At 42.7% G+C, this 21437-nt stretch overlaps 1 protein-coding gene and 1 long non-coding RNA gene across 10 annotated transcripts in view; one reads left to right on the top strand and one right to left on the bottom strand.

The window, feature by feature from the left end:
• LOC121668229 overlaps positions 1-21437 on the bottom strand; it is a 43721-nt gene that overhangs the window by 6637 nt on the left and 15647 nt on the right. For 5 of the 9 annotated variants that reach the window (XR_006017317.1, XR_006017316.1, XR_006017320.1 and 2 more), the window contains 4 exons: positions 10186-10284; positions 9426-9521; positions 7729-7806; positions 6665-6902 (listed from right to left, as the gene is read on the bottom strand). This is a non-coding gene — a long non-coding RNA (uncharacterized LOC121668229). Of the gene's footprint in view, positions 1-6657; positions 6903-7728; positions 7807-9425; positions 9522-10185; positions 10285-15456; positions 15529-17680; positions 17776-21437 lie in introns of those variants that run through there. The other 4 variants (XR_006017315.1, XR_006017313.1, XR_006017321.1 and 1 more) reach the window with 4 other exon arrangements.
• COLEC10 (collectin subfamily member 10) lies at positions 1879-21234 on the top strand. Its single transcript, XM_042035782.1, has 7 exons — positions 1879-2013; positions 2307-3078; positions 14402-14473; positions 15870-15941; positions 17991-18044; positions 18981-19076; positions 19699-21234. The coding sequence occupies exons 2-7, from the start codon at positions 2931-2933 to the stop codon at positions 20088-20090; spliced, it is 834 nt and encodes a 277-aa protein (XP_041891716.1). The 5' UTR covers positions 1879-2013; positions 2307-2930; the 3' UTR covers positions 20091-21234.

Genomic DNA, 21437 nt, shown 5'->3' on the forward strand with positions numbered 1-21437 from the left:
CTCTCTCACTTACACTTACCCCTCTTTATCCCTGATAAATAACAAACAAGTCACTGTAAGTCTCTCAGTACTGTGGAACAGATAGCATCATTCATGTCAGTTTGGCAACATTTCCCAAAATGCCTCCTCCAAACCTAAGTACACTAGCTTCCCACTCCTACGCTCTCTATTCTTGCTCTTACATTGACCTTCTGCTCACAAAATGGAAAGTGAAGAGAAGAAAAAGTTAAATAAAACAGATTTACAGTGTACAAGTCAGAGGCACTGTGCCCAATGCAAATCACAGAGGAACAAGTTTATTTCTGGTATGACTCTACTCAACTACAATCCTGGCTTTGTCCTTCCTCCCCCTTTAGCTGCATGTACCCCTTATCAAGGCCACATTTGAGGGGGTAAGTTAGATGACATTCTTTAAGACAGAGACGACTGTTTATTTCTGAAAAGCACTGTATACAGTTAAACAACAAAAAAAACATGTTTTGAAAAGGGGGGCAGTCTATGAGCAGGCTAGAAGGAAAAAGGGAGAGGAGTATCTTGACCCTTCTTAGGACTTTGGCCAACATTTTATCACAGATGAAAGCCTGAAGTCAGAGTTTTTCTTCAGGCTTTAAGAAAAGGTATTCACTCTTACATCAGTACTGCTACTTATTCTATATGCCCAAAGGCTGAAATGTAGGACTAGGGAACCAATATTCTCTTAAATAGTGAGGAAAGCCTCTCAAAAGCTATTAGCATAGGAAATACATTTTTTCCTAGAATGGAAAACAAACATGCTCTCACACACTACATAGTTCAAAAGCCTAGGGCAGCTTTTTGAGTAGCTGTCTCATTGTGTGAGAAACCAGAATTTAACAAAAGTCCTGGAAATATTACAAATAGTCATCTCCCCTTTCTTTTCTGCCAGGCTACCATGAACATCCTCCTATCCCTGGTTACTGTGCTCTCCTTAAGAGAAAGCTAGAGTTTTTTCTAGGAAGGGATTGCACACAGATAGGTATATATCATAGCTCCTTCCAAGAGGGAGGATGCATGCAACCTGTTCCTCCATCCAAGAGGCCTCCTACACTAGTTTCAGGGTCTCAGCACCCCACTGAATACCAGAAGGCTACCTCAGGATTTGAACCAGCTGCAGTTTCCTGGACAACCAAAGATAACGTTCTGTTGTGATTTGCGCTACACCATTATCTCAATATATGGCCTCTCCCACTGCATGGGAAAAGTGATATAGGAGAAGGTGACGCAGTCATTCAAGCTCATCTTGTGCCATTCTTCAGTCCTGAAGTGTGTTGTCAGAGAATGAAATAGTTCATGCCTCAAACATTGATACAAAGTTTTGCTCATTATAACAAAAACTGTATAAAGAAGGTACAACCAAAGAAGGCTCCCTGAAGGTACCTGACTGGAACTTTGGACTGTAAGTTAAACCACTAAGATTAGACAAAGGGAAAACCCATTCTTTAATCATCTCAGGCCTAGGAAAAAACAAACAAGGCTGAAGAAGGGGAATGCATCCACAAGAAAGCCAAACACAGCAGAGATTCTTCCCTGGCTGAGTTTGGGGTGGGGGAAACCACAGCATGCAGAAGCCAGGTTTACACAGGCTCACCCCACCAAAATAAGGGGGGAAGAGGAGGTTTTGGGTGTAACCTCTGGTCAGAGGCAGTGAACACCCACCCTCCCTTACACAAACTGGCCCAGCTGTGGAACCCCCAACCCCACAGGCCATTCACGTGAGAGGCAGCTGAGGGGGAGTCATAATCCATCAAAGGCCCCCCAGAGTGCCCCCCCCGAGTCATTCCTGAAGCCTTGCACCACAGGACTGCACGTGATGCAACAAACCCAGAGTCTGTTATAAGAGGCAATGGCAAACTCCCCCACCAATGGAGGTGCCTGGGTTTTCTTACCTAGCCTGAGTGTCTATTAACCCATCAGACTCTATGCTTTTCAGGAGGACCTTCACCACCAAGAAGACCAGCTGGAGAGGATCAACAGATCATCATTGGGATCCATGGAGTGGTGATATTTTCCTTATTCTGTCCCTATCACTCTCTTTCTGTCCCCTCCACCTGTTTTCTATGTCTTTCTTTCTTTCTCTCTCGTATTTACTATCAAGTAAAACCCATGCTATTATCACTGGCATATGGTCTCATTTGCACCTTAATTTGGGCAGAGGCATTTCTAAGAACTTTAGTAACCAGAATCGTAACACGTGTCCTTTCTGTACTGTGTCTAGCAGCATGAGCTGGGCTGGGGGCTAGCATTGTGGAGCTATGTGTAAGCATAAACCCATCATTTGTGGTTTTCAGGCTAAAACACCCATGGATAATGTCAACTTTTCATTTGCTACTCTGGGGACTGTGGGTACCTGGCACCCAAAAGGTGAGATATAGCACCGGTGATTTCCAGCCACAGTGGACTGGCAGCTCATCTGTTGTCACTAACAGTCTCCGTGGAGGAAAGTCTTTATGGAAAAGTATCTCTACATATTATATGCAGTCTGCACTACTCTTCCACCACAAAACCAGCCAATGTATCCTATAACTAATTAGTACACACTTCGATACAATACCGAAGTCTTTTGTCCCTTGAGTAAGTGAAAAGCTGGGCATGAAGAATCAGAGGAGGAAAAAAATTACAAGAGAGATATTCCCATATGTTGGATAAATTTTCCATGGCAAAAGCAGCTAAATATCTCACAGATAAGCGATAAATTGGAATAAACAGCTGTCAGTGTTAAATAAATATCCTGGATAATGTGCAGGACAGAAATAACTACAGCATCGTCAAACTCCTTTCTTCACTTTATTTAGCTGTTGTTGCATGTAGCTCCCAATCTTTCCACTGCTCCCGTTAGTGAAGCATTTATTTTTGAGTCAGCTGCATTTCTTAAGACTGTAACAACGAAAGGCATTTCCTGAGAAACTGCAAGGATGAGCAGCAAGAAAGAACAACTGCTAAGGAAATACAGGACCCTTATAGTGTTTTTTATCTTGCAAGTTCAGATCTTTGGTTTTGATGTTGATAATCGACCTACAACAGATGTCTGCTCAACACACACAATTTTACCTGGACCAAAAGGTGAGGAATTATCAGGTTGCTAATTCTGAGACAAGTGCTGATAAAGGCTGATTTTTTAAAAATAGAGACTTGGAGGGCTTGTGGCATAGGCTGGGCTTGAAAGATGTGAAATATTGTAGACTGTACAAACATCTAGTAAACTGTAACTGTAATGGGGGAAAATGAAGAAGCAAGGAGATTTAAATTTGCATTTCTTTAGTTTCAGGAATAGTGTCACATATTTTCATATAAGTTAGAGGTGTCTTTTTGCATCTTTCTCCAGCCACATAAATCTTCTCTTATTGCTTGTGCTCATCACACCATGAATACAGCTAACAGATACAAACTGAGGGACTTGTCTAAAAGGAGGCACATATTACAAACTTAATGGTTAATGGTCTGCTTTGTGTCTACAGACAGGAAGAGATATGCAATATTTAAAATGATCAAACTGCCATTATTTCCAAATGTTTACTTGTACACACATCTCTGCTACATTCATCAGACCTCATCCAGTAGCTCTTGTTGAATTAAACAGGACCTTTCCTACAGATTTCAACAAGAACTAGATCAACTCTGACACATACAGGTCTTTTATCTTCAAAACACTTTGCAAATATCTGAAACCAAATTTTCTGCATGAACATACTTTTTCTGTAACACAACTAATGTCAATGAAATTGCCTGAAGAGTATCTTATTAGGTCCACGACATACAAATCTATCTTGCAGTGGCAGATCTAAAATATGTATTACACACCACGGCTATTGCAGTTTCAAACTATTGCTTTCTTTTTAGTAATTCATTGTATTTTTCTATAGGCTACAGACTGAGAGAAAAAAAAATGCAGCTGATTTAAATTTAAAGCAGGGAAAAGATTATCAGGTCAAGAGCTTGCTACAGACTCATTTGTTTTTATGATGGATTATTCAAATGCATGTCGCTTAAAGGACCATTTTTAATCAGGAAATTAATTTCTTTATGATTACAATCCAAGCTTAAACTTTTGCTGCCACAGCATAAATGCAGAGAAATGTAATGATCCCCAAGGGAGCTAGTGGGTGTTGATTTAGTTAGTATCTAAATAATGGCAGGCTGGAGAACACAGTTTGACAGAATTGTGTTTAACAAGTCATAGGCTAATGAGGGGGTCTTGTGACAACACAGGATAGCTGGGACTCCAGCTGGCTTCTGTGGTCTACCTTGTACAGGGAGCATTTGCAGGGTAGGTATTATAGTTCTTTCTAAATGTGGTACTGAGAAAGTCAGAATTTAGCCATTACCAGTCCTATTCTTCCCGCATGACATCAAGACACAAGATGAGACCAGCAGTTCATTGGCACAGCTCAAACTACTGCTTTAGGTCACCATTACCAAGATCTATGATTGGTAGAAGGGGTATTGAGTAAATCACCGCCAAATTACTGGCTCACATCCACTGCAGGTCATCAAATATATTTTGGAGACTCTGTGATATGATCCTGTAGATTAATTTCAGTTCCTACCAGAGCTGAGCTCATCCAGGACAGCTATGAGTAGCCCTTAATGGCACTGGTTGTTTTAACTGCTAGTCATCTGGGCAATTAAAGACTGAGCAGGCTGCGTGTATGAACTACCCTGTTACTTTTTAGGCAGCATGAAACATGCTTCCCTAGTATGCCAGAAGAAAGTCTGTCCTGCTGTCATTTTTCCCTTATCCATCTTATGTCTATGGACTCAGAACACATGATCCCAAGCTTATAACCACATCCACAGGCAGCACTTTGCTGCTTAAACTCTAACCTTAACAATGGACAAGCCTCTGACTTTTGCTGCTGTAGTTTTTATTCCCTGTGCTACATCTGTTGTGTCCCTTTGTTCACTGTTCTCATAAAAATGGGGTTTGACTCACCCTGAACAAGTTTCACCCCCTCACCTCCATCTGCTCAGCATCTCAGCTGTGGTAAAATATGGTGGTGCTCCCACAAGACAGAGGTGCTGGTCTCACACATTATGTTGACCAGCTTCTTCTACCACCACAGGCTAGATTCCTGTTGTGGCAACTTCCTCCTTCCATGAGAACATGGAAGTGTCTAATGGGCCAAAGCAACCACAAGTGCAAGGAGTTAAAAGGTATTCAACAGCTGTAAGACTGCCTAGACTGTCCCACTTCACCTATCCCAGTGCAAGGCATAAATTGTCCTATAGGCTAGATCCAATCTGTGTGCTACACAGATGGACCCCGGTCCTGTGCAGCAGAGACACTGCTGTTTCCATCACACAGAACAGCAGACAGGAGAGCACAGAGGGAGAAGTGGGGGTGTTTGGAGAGTTCAGAATTTTTAACCCTTTATTGCCTGCACTATTGGAGGCTGCATGACTCAATCCCCTGGACATTCACAGTTGCTACAAGGAGCAAGTGCCCAACCTCTTCACATTCTCACCCCGAAAATCACCTGTTAAAGGGTTTTGAACATAGGCCACTTATACAAGCCACATGTAAGTTGTCCAAGTTACTTTGGCCAAGCCATATTCTTCCCCTTCAGAAACATCTCTTTGTTATGCTTATACCTGAGATGTCACAAGAGAAGTATGACATGAGCAGTGAGATGAAAAAAAAAAGGGTAATTCCAGGCTGAATATCAGAAGTCTTCAAACCGCCTGTGACAGTCCCACCAGCTCCCAGAAAGCATGAGGCAAAACCAGAGGCCATCATGCTTAACAATAAGAGCTAGAAAATACTCTGGAAGACTGCAGTGTCCCAGGAAGAGGAGGAATGCAGTGAACATCCTGTCAGCCTTTGCAGGTTGTGCCGCAAGGACAGCAGCGGGTATGAGCTCCAGTGCTCAGTGTGACGAACCCAGCGGGTTCCAGCCCCACCTCTCGTGGCTCACGCAGTGCTTGGCAGGTGCTGCCATCCCCCCACAGCTGCTGGTTCCCCTCACTGGGGTGAGCAAATGAAACCTGAAGCTTGTTTGCAAAGAATTATGCAAAAAAATTTGCCAAACAGGCACTCCAGAAAAACAGAAAATTAAAAAAAAATTTTAAAAAGAGAAAGGCAAATTCTGGCACCCTTCTCCATTTCCTTTTCTAGGGAACACTCAGGTCTCTTCTCAAAAAGAGGGGATTATTTTCAATGAAAATAGCCCACTGCAATGGCTGTCTTGTATTGCCTTCCTGAAAAATGATTTGAGGTACACAGCCATTTGGCTTATATGGCAGTTAGAAACAGAAAGGTGTGAGGCATTTTCTAGGATTTTTATCGAAATACCCTAGGAACATGCCCCCACGGGGGGGGGGGGGGGGGGGGGGGGGGAAAAAAAAAAAAGGTACAGATTTTCAGTGTTCATAACTAGCGATTTTTGATGTTTGACCCAAGATGTTAGGAACAACTTGGTCCTAGCTGGGCTGTTGTGGCACAGGAACTCTGAAAACTTACATCTTACATTAGGTAATGCTGATCCACGGCTGAGTAACTGGGGCAATAACGACCATGTTCTGTACTTCATTGAATTCTTGGGTCCAAAGAGAATCAAGAGATCAAGCATAAACAAAACAATGAATTTTCCAGGGCAGCCAGGTGCTTGGCCTAGCAAAAGTAGTCATGGCCCTATTGCTTACTTTTCACCTTTCCAAGCCTGGAAGCAAAGCAGGCTGGCTGTTGCTGCTGCTGGGAAAGGATGTGGGACTGTGGGCAGGCAGCAGGTAACACAGTGAGAGCAAAGGCACCAGCTGTTGGTTGTTGTCCTGGCAGCGTCAGGACGATCAGGTTCTGCTCCCCTGGGCTCCGCCTTTGAGGGGTGTCCCAGCTCTGTTCTTTTTTCCAGCCTGCTCTCCCCTAGACTGCAAGCTCAGTTTTGTCTGATCTGCAAAGGAAATTTTAAGTGGGCTGCTAACATAGATGAGACAGGAGTTGACCTGCTCTGAGTAAATCAATAAGCAACAACATGAGGACTGAAATAAGCAGAGGAGGACCCAAAACTCTGACTCCTGAACTCCCATTAAATATGTGAGCAGGGGGAGGAGAAGACTAGAGCAGGGACTGGCAATGCAGAAGCTGATTTCACATGGATTCATGGGAGCTCAGCACTTCAGAAGACTGGCTCTAGATCTTGCTATCTGTCCCTGGTCCCTGATTCATTTCCTCTGAAATCCAGACACAAGAACTTAGAAGGTCTTGAATCAGATCCAGATTGAGAAACTGGAATGAGATGAAATCTGAAGAGCACCGGGAGTTTCCCATAGCAATTTAGATGTAAAATGTTTCCTTATCATTATTTCTGACAAACAATGCTTATAAACTCTGTGACATTGGCTGGTACCTCAAAATAGCATTTACTGTGGTCACCAGTATAGCTGTCCATCTCTCAGCTTTAATTGCACTTACGCAGTTCCACTCCTGGAAAATCTCAAACTCTCTCAGAAACCAGATACGCTGCTATCCACATTGCCTTCCAAAAAAAGAAAATGCCTTACCACTTCCTATAGATGTTCAAATATGTAACTAAACTTCCCTCTTGTTTCATCTGAAGAGTCCTTTAATTTCAACACATAATTCTACTTATCATGGCTTTTAGAATTCCTCATTTTAGCACACAGTAAGTTTCTGGAGCTTATCAGCCTGAGCAACAAAGCATGTATGTGGGGACTTAAAGACATAAATTCAAAAGATAGTGGGTCTGTATTTCTTACCAATGGCAGTCTGATTCCTCACTGAAGCCACCATAATTCATGGGTCTCTGAGATCATGTCAGAATGGCAGGCAACAGGCTGGGAAAATCAAATCAGGCAGACCAAGTAAAAGGAGAATCAAGAATGATTGAAATTACTTCTGTGTTATTAAAGAAATAATGCATATTCCATTCATGCACAAAGGCTCAGGGTTTCAAATAATACAAGTCAGCAGAGGTTCACTGAACCTACTGAAGGCTTGGGTATGCCTGATGCAGTGCAGTAGGAGAGGAGGATATTTCTAATGAAGTCAGTAGATATTTATAAGTAGAAAAGCAATCATAGAATTATTTTTTTTTCTTGACGATTCTTTCTATTTCACAAGGGAAGGGCTTTTACTGTCTAATTTGAACCTGGGTGAAGAACAATAACCTGTGTAAGAATGGTGCATATGTAGGAGCCCTGCACATTCCTGCAGGACACCTGGGAGAGTGTGGGTGCAGTTTCACTCTACAGCTGAACATACTACTCAACTCTCAGGTTTTCTGACAAAAAGGGAGGCCAGACATCTTTTTCTTCCACTCTGACCATGTGGTCCCACCCTCACCTTGAGCTGGCTCACCTATTTCACAGAATCACAGAATATTCTGAGTTGGAAGGGACCCACAAAGATCAGTGAATCCAACTCTTAGGTGAATGGCCCATCTGGGGCTGGAACCCACAAGCTCAGCGTGGTCAGCACCATGCTCTGACCCTGGGCTCTTCACTGAGCTGCTTCAGCTCACTTGCTAAAAATGTGTATCTACCTTATTGATATTCCTCTGTTTATGGAGCTGAATTTCTTCAAAACAGGGTCAAAAGAGTGCTCAACATCAGGCAGAGGGGAGGGAGGCATGCAGGGCAATGCTGGGAACTGAAGGGAGGAGGAAGGACAGGGAAGGAAGCATCATGTCAGACAGGCAGCTGACGTCAAGAAATCCCATCCTCACTAGCCAAATACAGCATGAAAGCAAGAATGCACTCTGTTATGGGAAATTTGCAAAGGATCTAAAAGACACTGAAAGTGAAATTAGAGGAATTTTTGAGTCTTTCCATTGACGTAACTGTGACGCGCTCGTACATTGGAAATACAAACTGGGCTGTGTTTGCTTATTTCTTAAAGTCTGCAACTCCCTCTGGTGACAAGCCCTCTCTGTAGATACTGTGCATGCACAAGTGCTGCAAAGTTTCTCCATGCTCAGAGTCACTCTGTCTCCCAGGCTGCAGAGCCAATCCTGTGGCTATCTGTAAGGTTCTTCCAGGAGGGCAGGATTCAGTTGCTCCTGGAGGGATCTCAAGGCTTCAGAATTATGCTCATCTCCTTATCCTCTTAGTTTAATTCCCCGGACAGGCAGAAATCACCTGTGCTCTTCAAACTCAGCTTCTGGAGGTGGAGAGGGTTGCTCTAAGAACATGAAACATGGAGCTCAGCAGAACTGTGTCACACATGTAACAAATTCCATACGAAGCCTTTGTGGTAGGACATTGGCTATGCCTAGGAATGATAAATGCATCCAAGGCAAGCAGTGCAAAGCTGCTTGCCTTGCTTGACAATACCACCCATGTGGTATTCTCACCAAGATTAAACATCCTTCCCCCCTCACAGAAAATCAGACATTAGGCTAAGGGCTTTTCAAGGACTTTTGAGCTGGTAGTGGGATTTTTTCAATTTAGAGTACCTGATGTAGGAGAACAACTGTGCCGTAGCCCAGTGTAAGTGATGCTTCTATCATTTGAAAGGGTGGGCAGGCCCTGGATTCTGGAGGTAGATATACCTGCAAAAGAGAGGATGAGAAAGCATTAACATTTCTGCAGTATTTTTGCTCAGGAGACAGGAACTGGAGCTGACCTGAGGCCATGGCTTGCCAGCACACCTGACAAAGTGGTTCCCTGGAGTCTCTTAGCATAGCTCCAAGTGTGCTGAGAGGTACTCATGCATAAGCCCAGCTCGGAGTCTTCTCCCAGTTTTAGCCTTTAGGCAGCCTGTAGGCATGCTCTCAGCCTGATGCAGGGCTGTCTCTGTAGATAAATGTGGGCTCCATAACTTCCAGGAATTACACCCTGGGTCTCCAAGAACCATGCTCAGCCCTTGATTACAAGACATGGAGAGCCACTAAACATATGTGAGCAATATCAATGAACCTGAAAACATCCTCAATTCATGAATACAAACCAGATAAATTGCCCACAAAAGATTCAGCAGGGAAATCTAAGTCACTTGAAAGTCAGTAAATTCTTACAAATTAAATTCTTACCAAAGGTAACCTCTCAACATTGTGTTATGTAGTCAAACTCCAAAAAAGACAGAGCCCCTTTCAACTGCCTAAAAATCCTGCTGGTGGTTAGACCTTCAGCATTTTCCTGAGCTTGTTTATAGAAGGTCTGTGGTTCCCTCTTAATTACAATTAAAATTTTCTAATGGCTGCAAAATTCACTTACTTGTTATGGCTTCTGCTCTTCTGCCTCACAGTCCCAAGCTGGAAGAGTCTAGTAATTTACTGCTTCAGGTGTCCCTTTTAGCAATCTGGTGTTTTATATCTGTGACACAGAACAAACAAATCAACCTGACGAAATACTAATGAGGCTGAGAAATGGTCTTACTTCAGTTAATGACTCGACTGCTTCTTCACCCATGCTTCAAATGCCAGTGACACCCTCGCAACTGCAGTTTTAAGGTGACAATCTGCTAATTAGGTTAAAATTTAACCTCAGGCTGCCCCAAGTGCAAAGCAGCACAAAGGAGAGGTTAACCCCTAGGTACATACGAGGTCAGGGATCAGAAAATTCATTTAGCACAAAGCACAGTACTACAAAACTACAGCCCAGAGTACTAGCAGGACAGATTTTTTTTCTGGAAGATTGAAAAAAAGGTGGCTAATGCAGTGGATGGCTTGTCCACATGAAGCCCCAGAGGAAACGGAGGGATATTTATTGTAAACTAAAAATAAAGCTAACTCAACCCCCGCCCGAAACAGTCAGCCAACCTCTCACAGGCTCTCCTACCTGGTTGCAAATCACAGCGAGACCACAAGAGGGGAGCACAACCCAAGAGTTCACATTTCATGCCAAATTTTGAGATCACAGCACGCAGCAGCTAAAGGAGGACACAGGATGTACCATATCAGCAGGCACTGGGCTTAACCTAGTCTTAAATTAACAATAAAATTGTATCACTAACTAATACTGTTTGTTTCTACCCTTGTTTTGTAATGGCCTACTAATTCTCAGATGACATATGGGGAGAAAAGCAGGATAACCCTGTCTTACAGATAGACAAATTACTGTTCTTCCTATTTTCCTGGATATGAAAATTTAGACAAGAGTGTGACAGGCTCCTGATTTGATTTTCCCAGCCTGTTGCCCTGCCGTTCTGACATGATCTCAGAGATCTCTCAGAAACCAGATACGCTGCTATCCACATTGCCTTCCAAAAAACAAAATGCCTTACCACTTCCTATAGATGTTCAAATCTATAACTAAACTTCCCTCTTGTTTCATCTGAAGAGTCTTTTAATTTCAACACATAATTCTACTTATCATGGCTTTTAGAATTCCTCATTTTAGCACACAGTAAGTTTCTGGAGCTTATCAGCCTGAGCAACAAAGCATGTATGTGGGGACTTAAAGACATAAATTCAAAAGATAGTGGGTCTGTATTTCTTACCAATGGCAGTCTGATTCCTCACTGAAGCCACCATAATTCATGGGTCTCTGAGACCAATGTAATGATCAGTCTTAAAGCAACCATGGGAAGGAAGGTACTTGCTCCCAAGTACATTAAAAAAATCATTGAGCTCTTTGCCACTTGATATTTATTATAAGGGCCAAAAATATAAATAGGTTTAAAAAGCACAAGGCTAATTAGTGGAGGGAAGAATCACTAGCAGCTGTTCATGAGGGGAGGGGATGCAGTGCTTGGCTCAGATAAGCCCTTTAACCATTCCTGTGAGAGGTTGGAAGTGACAGCCTGGGTCATAGTCACCCTCAGTGCAGCCAGTTCCCTGAACGCGTTCTGCCAGGGCTGGAGGCACCATCCTTGGTGAGACAGGTTCTTGGTCTTGTCACATACTGCTGTTCTGTCCTCAACTCTCTGGCTGACATCCAGACAGACTTCCCTCCCTTGGCTGTCCATATACTGAACCACAGCCTCTTCTCCCCTTCTGGGCAGCAGGCACAGACACAACTGGCTGCCACTACCAGGTGAGATCCTGGCTGAGCCAAGAGACTGTGGCACTGCTTCCCACTGCACGGCAAGGCTCACTGCCGACATGGGAAGGGAGCAACGAGAGAGAGAGGCTCTGGAAGGCTGCCTGTGTTCAATGATGGTCATTTGGTGCAGGCAAGTTGTCTCCTCCCCACCTCCACCCACCTCTGCCAGGGGAAAAAAAATTATTCTTGGGATTTGACTCCAAACTAAGAAGATGAGAAAAATCAACTTTAGTTGTGCCTCCAATTTCCTGCATAATGCAAAGACACATTGTATGCTATTTATGGCAGGAAGTAACATTTCTTTCTGAATAATTGCTGCCTTGCACCTTTAGACTGTAAGCTGCCCAGGGAGAGAGTAAAAGTGCTTATACAGAACTATACAGAAACCCGTGTGTCGCGGGTTCGGTTTGTTCCCGGGCGGAAACACCAATTTAGTGTAGTAGTTTGGTCCAAAATACTCATTACTGTTTATCTGCTGTGAGATAAGAATTACGAGAAATGCAAAACAGGCACCAAACTTGAAAGAATATAAAGAAGTTTATTAACAGACCTAAAAGAAGAAGGAAAAAAATTATACCACCTTCAGAACTCTCCTCCTCCCCCCACCTTCCTCCCTTCTCCCACTGACAATGTGAAAAAACAACCCTTAAGATGTTCAGTCTGTTTACCACTTCCATAATAACCTTGTTCAGTCCATTTAGAAAGAGAAGTCTCTTCTTGCTCATGCTATGAAAACATTATCACAACGAGACAGCCGCCCACTTCCAAATATTGTTCAGTCCATTTAGGAAGAGGAGTCTCTCTGCCTGCGTGTGAGTCCTTTCCCCCGACTTGCAGCTTTTCCCGCAACTGCTTTCGAGGGTCCACTCTTGAAGTTTTTTGGGGTACAATTTTAAGGTTGAGCCGTTCAGAAACAAAAACAGAGGCCCTTCTCCTTCCCTGGGAGCAAAGGGTCTTCATCATCTTCATCTTTAGGACTATCTCTGGGAGCATCTCTAGGAACTGAGGTTTTCTCCTTTCCCATTTGGAGCAAAAGTCCTCATCTGGTTCATCTCTACGGACTGAGGTTTTCTCCTTTCCCCTTTGGAGCAAAAGTCCTCATCTGGTTCATCTCTGCCTGTCCAAACTTCTCATGAAATTACAGCTGCGTCAGCATCTGCCTATCTCAGCGCAGGTGCTTTTGCTCACGAGTTGAACACTCCACCCCCCATATCTTCATGAAATTACAACAGGATACTCTGATATATCATAGCTTCACAACAGAATTTCAGCTTTAAGCATCTCCTCTCTCTCTTCCCTCAGGTTTTCAGCTCTTCACAGCAATAAAAGGGTTAATCTCACCTCGGCCTTGCAGCTTTGCAGCTGGAATGTTGAATTTTTCTTATCGCAGTGGAGAGGGGGGAGAGCCGAGCCGCTCCGGCTGCCCACGGCAAGGCAGTGGGGGGGGTTCCACGGCTGGAACAGGTCCATGGCTCCCGGATGGCCGTGGCCCGGCCCGGCCTGGCCCAAGCAGGGCCTGGCCGGGCCCGCTGGCCCCCACACGGGGCCTGCAGCCACTTGTCCCAGCGCCGGAAACGAGAGAGAGCTTGGAGGGGGAGTTTGCCTATTCTTAAATGTGGATCACAGAGGTGATCACAACTTTAAGTGGCTTAGAGAATTGTCCATATTCAAACTGGCCAGCTGATAGGTTCTATCAGTTCCCAGAGGAAACTGTAAGCACCCCTTAGCAAGGACGTCCCTTCCGGGACTATGCTTGCTAACCTATGACACCGTGTAATAGGGTCTTGACCTCATTTAGAGAAATCTCTGCACTACTACAATAAATGCAATGATTTTGCCTCTTATAGATGCTCTGGGTATGACCTTTTCAAAATAAAACATTGGAGTAATTGCAAAACAAGTTTCTTGTATCAACACACAAATGCCATCTGTCAAAAATGAAGGCAAGAATTGTGTCATATCAAGTGCCAAGGTCTATGTCAAGATCTATTTCAACACATTTACATTCCTCTCATTCCGAATGCATCTGCATACCCTGAACACAGAGTCACTAGGAATGGAATCACTGGGAACAATTAACTAGGAACCTGTTTCCTCCCTTGGCAGTTTGCCCATGTGCACAAGTTTCCCAATACCAAAAGATGGGCTTATTTATCTGCTTTATAGCTAATAACACTTAAAGTGTAGTAGTAGAAATTGCTGTTGTATAATTCTCATGTTGTAACAGCCTCTCTGAAAGGGAAAGTTTTTAGCTTTTCCTAATGATGGTCAGATTCCTCATCTCTTCTCAGGAAATTTATCCCATGGCTACTGTGCCTTCAATGTGAAATAAAAAGAAAAATGTAGGAAAAAAAACCCCTGTGAAATTTACTTTCTGAGTGTGTATGGTTGTACTTACTGCACTGAGAGAAATGTACCATGATGTTTTCTTTCTGTTTTTTGGAAGGGGATGAAGGTGAAAAGGGAGACAGAGGAGAAGTAGGCAAACAAGGAAAGGTTGGACCAAAAGGACCTAAAGGTATTTATGATGGTTTTATGATGGTTTGTTGACTATTACTGGTATATGAATATCATTATACACAACTGTACTGATTCATATGTTTAATGCTTTTCATTCCTGTTGCACCAGTGGATTTCACAATCCTGTCAAACATTAATTGGTGAACATAACAATACTTAGAGAGCTCAGTTCAATTCCTACTGATACTTAAGACAAATATATATGGCTGTCATGCGTGTGATTCAGAAAACCCATATCATATATATAATCAGAAAGATTACTCTTACTGAAATTAGCCATTAGTTGAAACTGAATTTTGAGCATTATTGCCTAGCAATACATCAGGATGCTCAATAAAATTTGGTTTCAGCTGTCTGTATTCTGCAGAAAAGCAAAGAAAGCCATACACAGAAAAAAAAAGTTCCTCTGATCAAACAGCATCCAAGATGAGAACAAGGAGTGGCAGATATTTCAGGACTTGGCTCAGTTAAACATATCCCATATCCACAGTGTGACCTGGGCAGATCATTTGGAGGCACCAGATGTGACGGTGTCAGCCTCGTTCGCATACTCTAATTCAAAAGCTTCATTTATCTTAAGAGTTTAATGATAATGCATATCCAAGATCTTTCTTCTTTGACTGTGGTTTAAGACTAATCAGGAAAGTTTTTACTTTCATAGAAACTTTAAAATCACTCTGTTATTATTGTCATAATAAAAAAACTTTTTCAATTTTTAAATGCATTCTTACGATTTTGCTTCTTACCTTAAAATGATCATCAGGTAAGATACAAGGAATTCAGGGAATCAACCATTTACAAAGCATGTTATTGATGTTAAATTCATTTTGCAAACTGAGATTCCCTAGATTGGCCTGTCATCATTAGACAGCTATTTTAGAACTTAAACTATTTATTAATCAGTTAAAAAGGACATCTGTTATTTTGGTGCTCTGAAGACTGGGAAAACACATACAGCAAAATTAGTAGCTCCCTACTTACAGTCCTGCTAGCAGAAGGACTCCCAGCAAAGCTGCAAGGACTTTACCTCAAGGAAGAAGGAAAGCATTTTGCCTGGGGCAGAGAAAAATAAAAACTGTCAGCCTGGTTTGACTGTGAAGTAAATCACTAGCAGTTTTAGTTTCTATTTTCTGTGAGACAATATGATGTTTCTGGGCATTTGAACAGGCAGTTCTATTAAGGTTCCTTGCAATGTCCTACAGTCGTACCCTACAGCAGCAGAGATCTGTGCTGTACTCCTCCAAATATCCTCAGGGCTGTGCTCACTTGACTTTGCCACACAAGCAGACTGGCCCCACTCAGGAAAAACAGCAGCAGTAGAGACCTAAACCATGCCTCAGAAAAGAAATTACAGCAACCATCCATACTCATTTCCTCTTCCTTTCTTCTCTTAGGAAACAAAGGACCAGTGGGTGATGTTGGTGACCAGGGAATGCTTGGTAAAATTGGTCCAATTGGTGGAAAGGGTAAGCTCTGGTCTGGGAATTTTCTTGGGTTTTTTTCCCTCAAGGTAAATATGTGCTTTGTGAGAGTTCCAGATATGGAGTAATATTAGATAATGGTATGACCAATGCTCTCCAAATAAAGTTATGCATAAAGATTGGTGATGAGAGCTAACTGAAGTATCCTGGTTTTCTACATGCAATATATCCAACTTACTTGGCTAAAATAATTTGTTTTATGAGTTAAGACATCAGTCCTCTTTGATGGATCTAGTTGAAGATGTTTCTGCTCATTGCAGGGGGGTTGGACTAGATGACCTTCAAAGGTCCCTTCCACCCCAAAGTATTCTATGATTCTGTGGTAAAAGAGGAAGGGAGAAATCCAGTTCCTGTGAAGTAAATCCTCTGAACACTCTAAGAGACAAATTTGTGCCTCTGATTTGGACACTGAAGGCCTAAGTCAAAGTCCTGCTGCTGCTGCTGAGGATGTCACACCTTGTTACCTGCACTACTGTGGGTCACGTGAACAAGCAATACACAGGCCATCCTGGTAAGGAAGGAATTCAGTTTTAAGAAGGCACTCACATGAGCAGGGATGGCAACTACCTGCAAATCAAGGTACACTCCAAATCTGCCTGGACAATAATTTATCAAATTGTGCTCTACTGATCTTGAGAAGAAGCTCAGGCATTCTTTTCTGATGTTCCTAAAGAGCTACTTAAGAAGGAATATTACTTCTGCCACAAGGAGACCTGCCTTGAAAGCTGATAAGGGACACCACCATTCCCAGGGGAGCTCTGTGGTCTCTAACCAGCACAGCAGCCTGGGTATGCTGGGGAGTGGGTGGAACAGTCTCTCTGGGGAGCTTCTCAAACCAATGTTCTTAATAAACCTTTCATGGCCTCTAGCCGGCCTCAGTATCAGACAAGAAGAAAAGATTTTGACCTGATGGATTAATTTTCACAAGTACCTAGACAACTGAAAACTCAGTTATTTCCTAAGATGTCTTCAATCCCCAAAGGAGACAAAATTTGAGAATCTCACAAGTTGCTTTTCTTTATCTGAAAGGAAACCAATGTTCTGAACCTTTAAATCAAGCTCTTTTTTAGTCTGAATGCACAATTTATTGTTCCCTTACAGTTTTTTCTCATTTTCTTTATTTGCTGGAGCAAAGGTCACTAAGTCACTGTTTAAATCTATGATTAAACATTCGAGTTCTTAATGAAACAACCCTGAAATTCCAGCTTGCAAGTGTGCAGTGTCAAGCACTGCCAATTAAAATGACAGCCAACATCTAAATTCTTTAAAAAACCACAACCATGTAAAGGAAAAAGTGTATCAAAACATGACCATCAATAAGGAAGACCAAGTATTAGCATTTTTGGCTTCTGAAGGTTCAGTTCATAAAAGAAGAACAGACACGAATTTCAGATAAAGTCCATCTGTTCCTGACCCAAATTACTGCTGAGATTTTTTAAAGAGCTAGTCACCTCCAGTTATACAGTAGCAGAGCACTTGGAAAAGTATTTCTATCACTTTTATAATTTACAAAAGAAGGGGAGAGCAGCTGGATGAAAATAAATCTCATTTCCATAAACTGAAATGAAATGCTGCTCCTTAATGACCTCCCTCCATGCAGGTGCCACACACAATCTCTTGCACACAGGAATTCAGCGGCACATCTGGTGCCTCATCCCACCATGGAGCTACTGAACCTGAGGAAGGGCTCTGTCCTGCAGCTCCTGAGAGAACCCAGATCTCACCTTGTCAAGATTTCTTGAGTGCTTTCAGCCTCTCAGGATCATTTTTTCAGTTTATATTTAAAGTAAGTGGTACCAGGAACCAGCAGCACACAAGATGCCTGTGTTATCAGTGAGTTAGCTATTAAAGGGTTCTCATTTCCATGCACCAGAATTAATCGTGGTTTGTTTAACTTGGCACATCTTCCAGTACATCTATCAGGGCTTCCTATCAAAAGCACACTGTTAATCTATTATTAAACAGGTTTTTGAATACGCTTCCCTGACAGGTGCACTGTCTGAGATCTGAGAATTTATTTTCTTCTTTATTCAGGTGACAAAGGAACCAAAGGCTTACCAGGAGTTTCAGGAAAAAAAGGAAAAGCAGGTATGCTATGGATCCTTCTGTGCAAAATGGCCAAGTCTGCTAGATCTTTGATTTCAGGATTGGTCTGTATTGAATTCCATGAAATTTTGAGGCCTGTGGAAAAACTCAAGAATATATGAAATGTAAAAAAGAGACTGAAAATGTTCTGTCGAACAAAATGAAGGGTAGTGTAGAGATATGACTGATTTCTATGAATACACCAGCAGACACAAAATATGAAGTCACCCAAATTCAGGGGCAATGTTTGATATCATAAAAACTAACACACAGGCCAGCAGTATGCATTTATACTGGATACTAGAAGAAAGTTTCTTAATATCAAAGGAATTAAGTCCTTTAACAGTTTCCTGGAGCATGGGAATGAAAAAAGTAAGCGATTTAAAATAGAACATAATCTGTTGTCAAATTAATGCAATGCATTTGCTTACAGGAGGAGAATTTGACTCTGATGAACTAGAAAGTCATTCTCAGTCCTAGTAACCCTGAATGGTTACCCACATTGAACTTACACTTGTGTCTATTTTTAAGAGATTTCATATAAGATGACCATTTGGTTCTTAATGGGAAACCATCAGCAACTTACTTTCTTTCTGGGAACAGAAGAAGAAACAAAACCTCTACCAAGCCAAATTCCAGTTTCCAAAAAAAACCAAACCCAACCAAACCAACTGAGTTTCAGTGCTTAAAAGCTATTGATTATTTGGGTTGGTATTAACTTGCTTAAGCCAGTTAGCAAGGGGATGGTACAAAGTGTACAGAACCAAAACATTAAACACTTTGTTCAACAGAAGTATAGCCATTGGGGTAAGGACTGGCTCTCCATAAGCGGAGCCCAGGTCTTCAGAAGCTTTGGAAGTGAGCTACAGGTGACTCTCTATGCACACACACACAAATGCTTCTAAGCAGATAAATCCTCTGTCCTTTGTATTGCATCAGGCACGGTCTGTGACTGTGGAAGATACCGCAGATTTGTTGGACAACTGAACATCAATGTTGCTCGTCTTAACACATCCATCAAGTTTGTGAAGAATGGTAAGGATCCCTGTGTATTTGACGGGATTTATTTCACTCCAATCACAGATATCATTGCTATTCTTCTACCATTGTTGCTCTATGGCAGCGTCCACAGATGACCTAGAGGGAGGGTCCTCTGTTTTAGGCACTCTGAAAACCTACAAAGGTCTTGTCTTAGCAGTCACATTCATTTTCTCCTACATGGAAAGGGTCTGAAAAGCTATCTATACCCCTGTGTTTCTATCCCTGGGCACTCTTTCACAATCTGTATTCAAATACATACAAAGCCATGGGAGTGATCCAGAGTTAGACATTGCCATTTGACCATTTAGCATGCCTTAGTACTAGAATTTGATTAGTACTAGATATCCAGGAAATAAAACTGAAGTGTCACCGGAGACGTGCCAATCAGGACTGAACAGTTCTTGTCCTAATGTGGGCAAAGTACTTGATAATCTCACTAGTCATATCAATCTCTGATCATGTCCTCATCATTCATCATAAATACAGTGGTGGGAATACTTTTCCTCCTTCTCTTCTATTAATTCTAATGTAAAAGTCATCTCATTGTCATGTTGGAATAGAATAACCTTCAGCATCTGTTGACATGCGATTAAGCAATTTTTCTTCTCCTTTAAAGTTATAGCAGGTATCAGGGAGACAGATGAGAAATTCTATTACATTGTGAAAGAAGAGAAGAATTTCAGAGAAGCCTTGATCCACTGCAGGGACAGAGGAGGATCACTGGCCATGCCTAAAGATGAGGCAACCAATGCCTTGATTGCTGACTACATCTCCAGCAGTGGCCTGTTCCGAGCTTTCATTGGGCTGAATGACATGGAAAGAGAAGGACAGTTCATGTATGCAGACAACAGCCCACTGCAGAACTACAGTAACTGGAAGAAAGGGGAGCCTCACGACCCAGCTGGTCACGAGGACTGTGTGGAAATGCTCAGCACAGGAGAGTGGAACGACTCCGAGTGCCAAGTCACCATCTACTTTGTCTGTGAATTCCTCAAGAAGAGGAAATAAAAGTGCCAGAGAATGTGCCTGGCACCTGCTGTACATACAATAACCCGTCCTCATTCATTTACTGTAGGAAAGCAAATCAGGGATAGGAAACCAGAGATAGGGCTCAATCCAGCCCTCACATCACTGGGCTCAGCAAGAGTAACTACTGTTTAGTCATCAGTGACCACAAAGTCAGCACAGGTCCACAGGGGGCATCCAGCCAGCTGTGAATTTTTATTTCATTTCTACATGCATTTTAGGGTGAGCATTTCTATGTGTAATTTAGGGGTAAATTTAGAGCACGCAGAGGTGAACATAATTTCACCAGTTCCAGAAATAGTAAGATCATTGGTATATGAAGTACTGATGTGACTTGCACAGTCCACAGATGGAAAGAGCATGACCTTCATTAATCTCTGATACCTGCACAGGGAGTCCCAGTAATTTCCCTAATGACTTGAGAGCTGTGAGAAAAGATTTTCAGGATCTCTTGAAAAAATCCTTCTTTTGTTAGAATCATAATTTGAGGTGGAAAGGATCTCGAGGTCATTTTGTTAAATCTTGCATGCAAAGTAGGACCAACTTCAAACTTAGAAGTTTTTATATTCTCCTTAATTTGACTGTGCAATTATATTGCCTGATAGGCATTTATCTGGTTTTCTGTAAAGCCTTTGACATGGTCCCCTATAATAACATTCTCTTTAAATTGGAGAGATGGATTCAATGGGTGGACTGTTAGGCGGATATGGAATTGGTTAGATGTTCAAACCCAGAGGTGTTGGTCAATGGCTCAGAGTCCCAATGGACATCAGTGACCAGAGATATCCCTCAGGGATCTGTATTGGGACCAGTGCTATTTAATATCTTCATTAATGACATAGACAAAGGTATCAAGTGCACCCTCAGCACATTTGCAGATGGCACCAAACTGGGTGGTACAGTTGACACACCTGAGGGACGGGATGCCATCCAGAGGGACCAGGCTCAAGAAGTGGCCCATGGGAACCACATGAGGTTTAACAAGACCAAGTGCAAGGTGCTGCACTTGAGTTGGGGCAACCCCCGGTATCAGTCCAGGTGAGGGATGAACAGATCAAGAGCAGCCCTGTTGAGAAGGACTCTTGCTGCCTGTTCGGAGCTTCCCTTCCCCCTCCCCAAGACAAGCCAGGACTTGCCTCTGCCATGGGTTCCGAACTCCTTTGTTCCAAGCGCAGGCAAAACCAAATGTAACTCAAACTCTTTAGCAGTGTCTGATTGGCCGGTCACCCCGGGTCCGCCCCCAGTCCTCCCCTTTCCCCTCCTCCGAATAAAAGAAGGGCCCAAGAGGGGGACCGCCCCCTTTGGCTTTGCAATCCTTCTACGAACATC

Source organism: Corvus kubaryi, unplaced genomic scaffold, assembly GCF_017639235.1.
Source record: "Corvus kubaryi isolate FWS band 111438036 unplaced genomic scaffold, C.kubaryi_AGA036_p1.0 37385, whole genome shotgun sequence".
NCBI classification, from domain to species: Eukaryota; Metazoa; Chordata; class Aves; order Passeriformes; family Corvidae; genus Corvus; species Corvus kubaryi.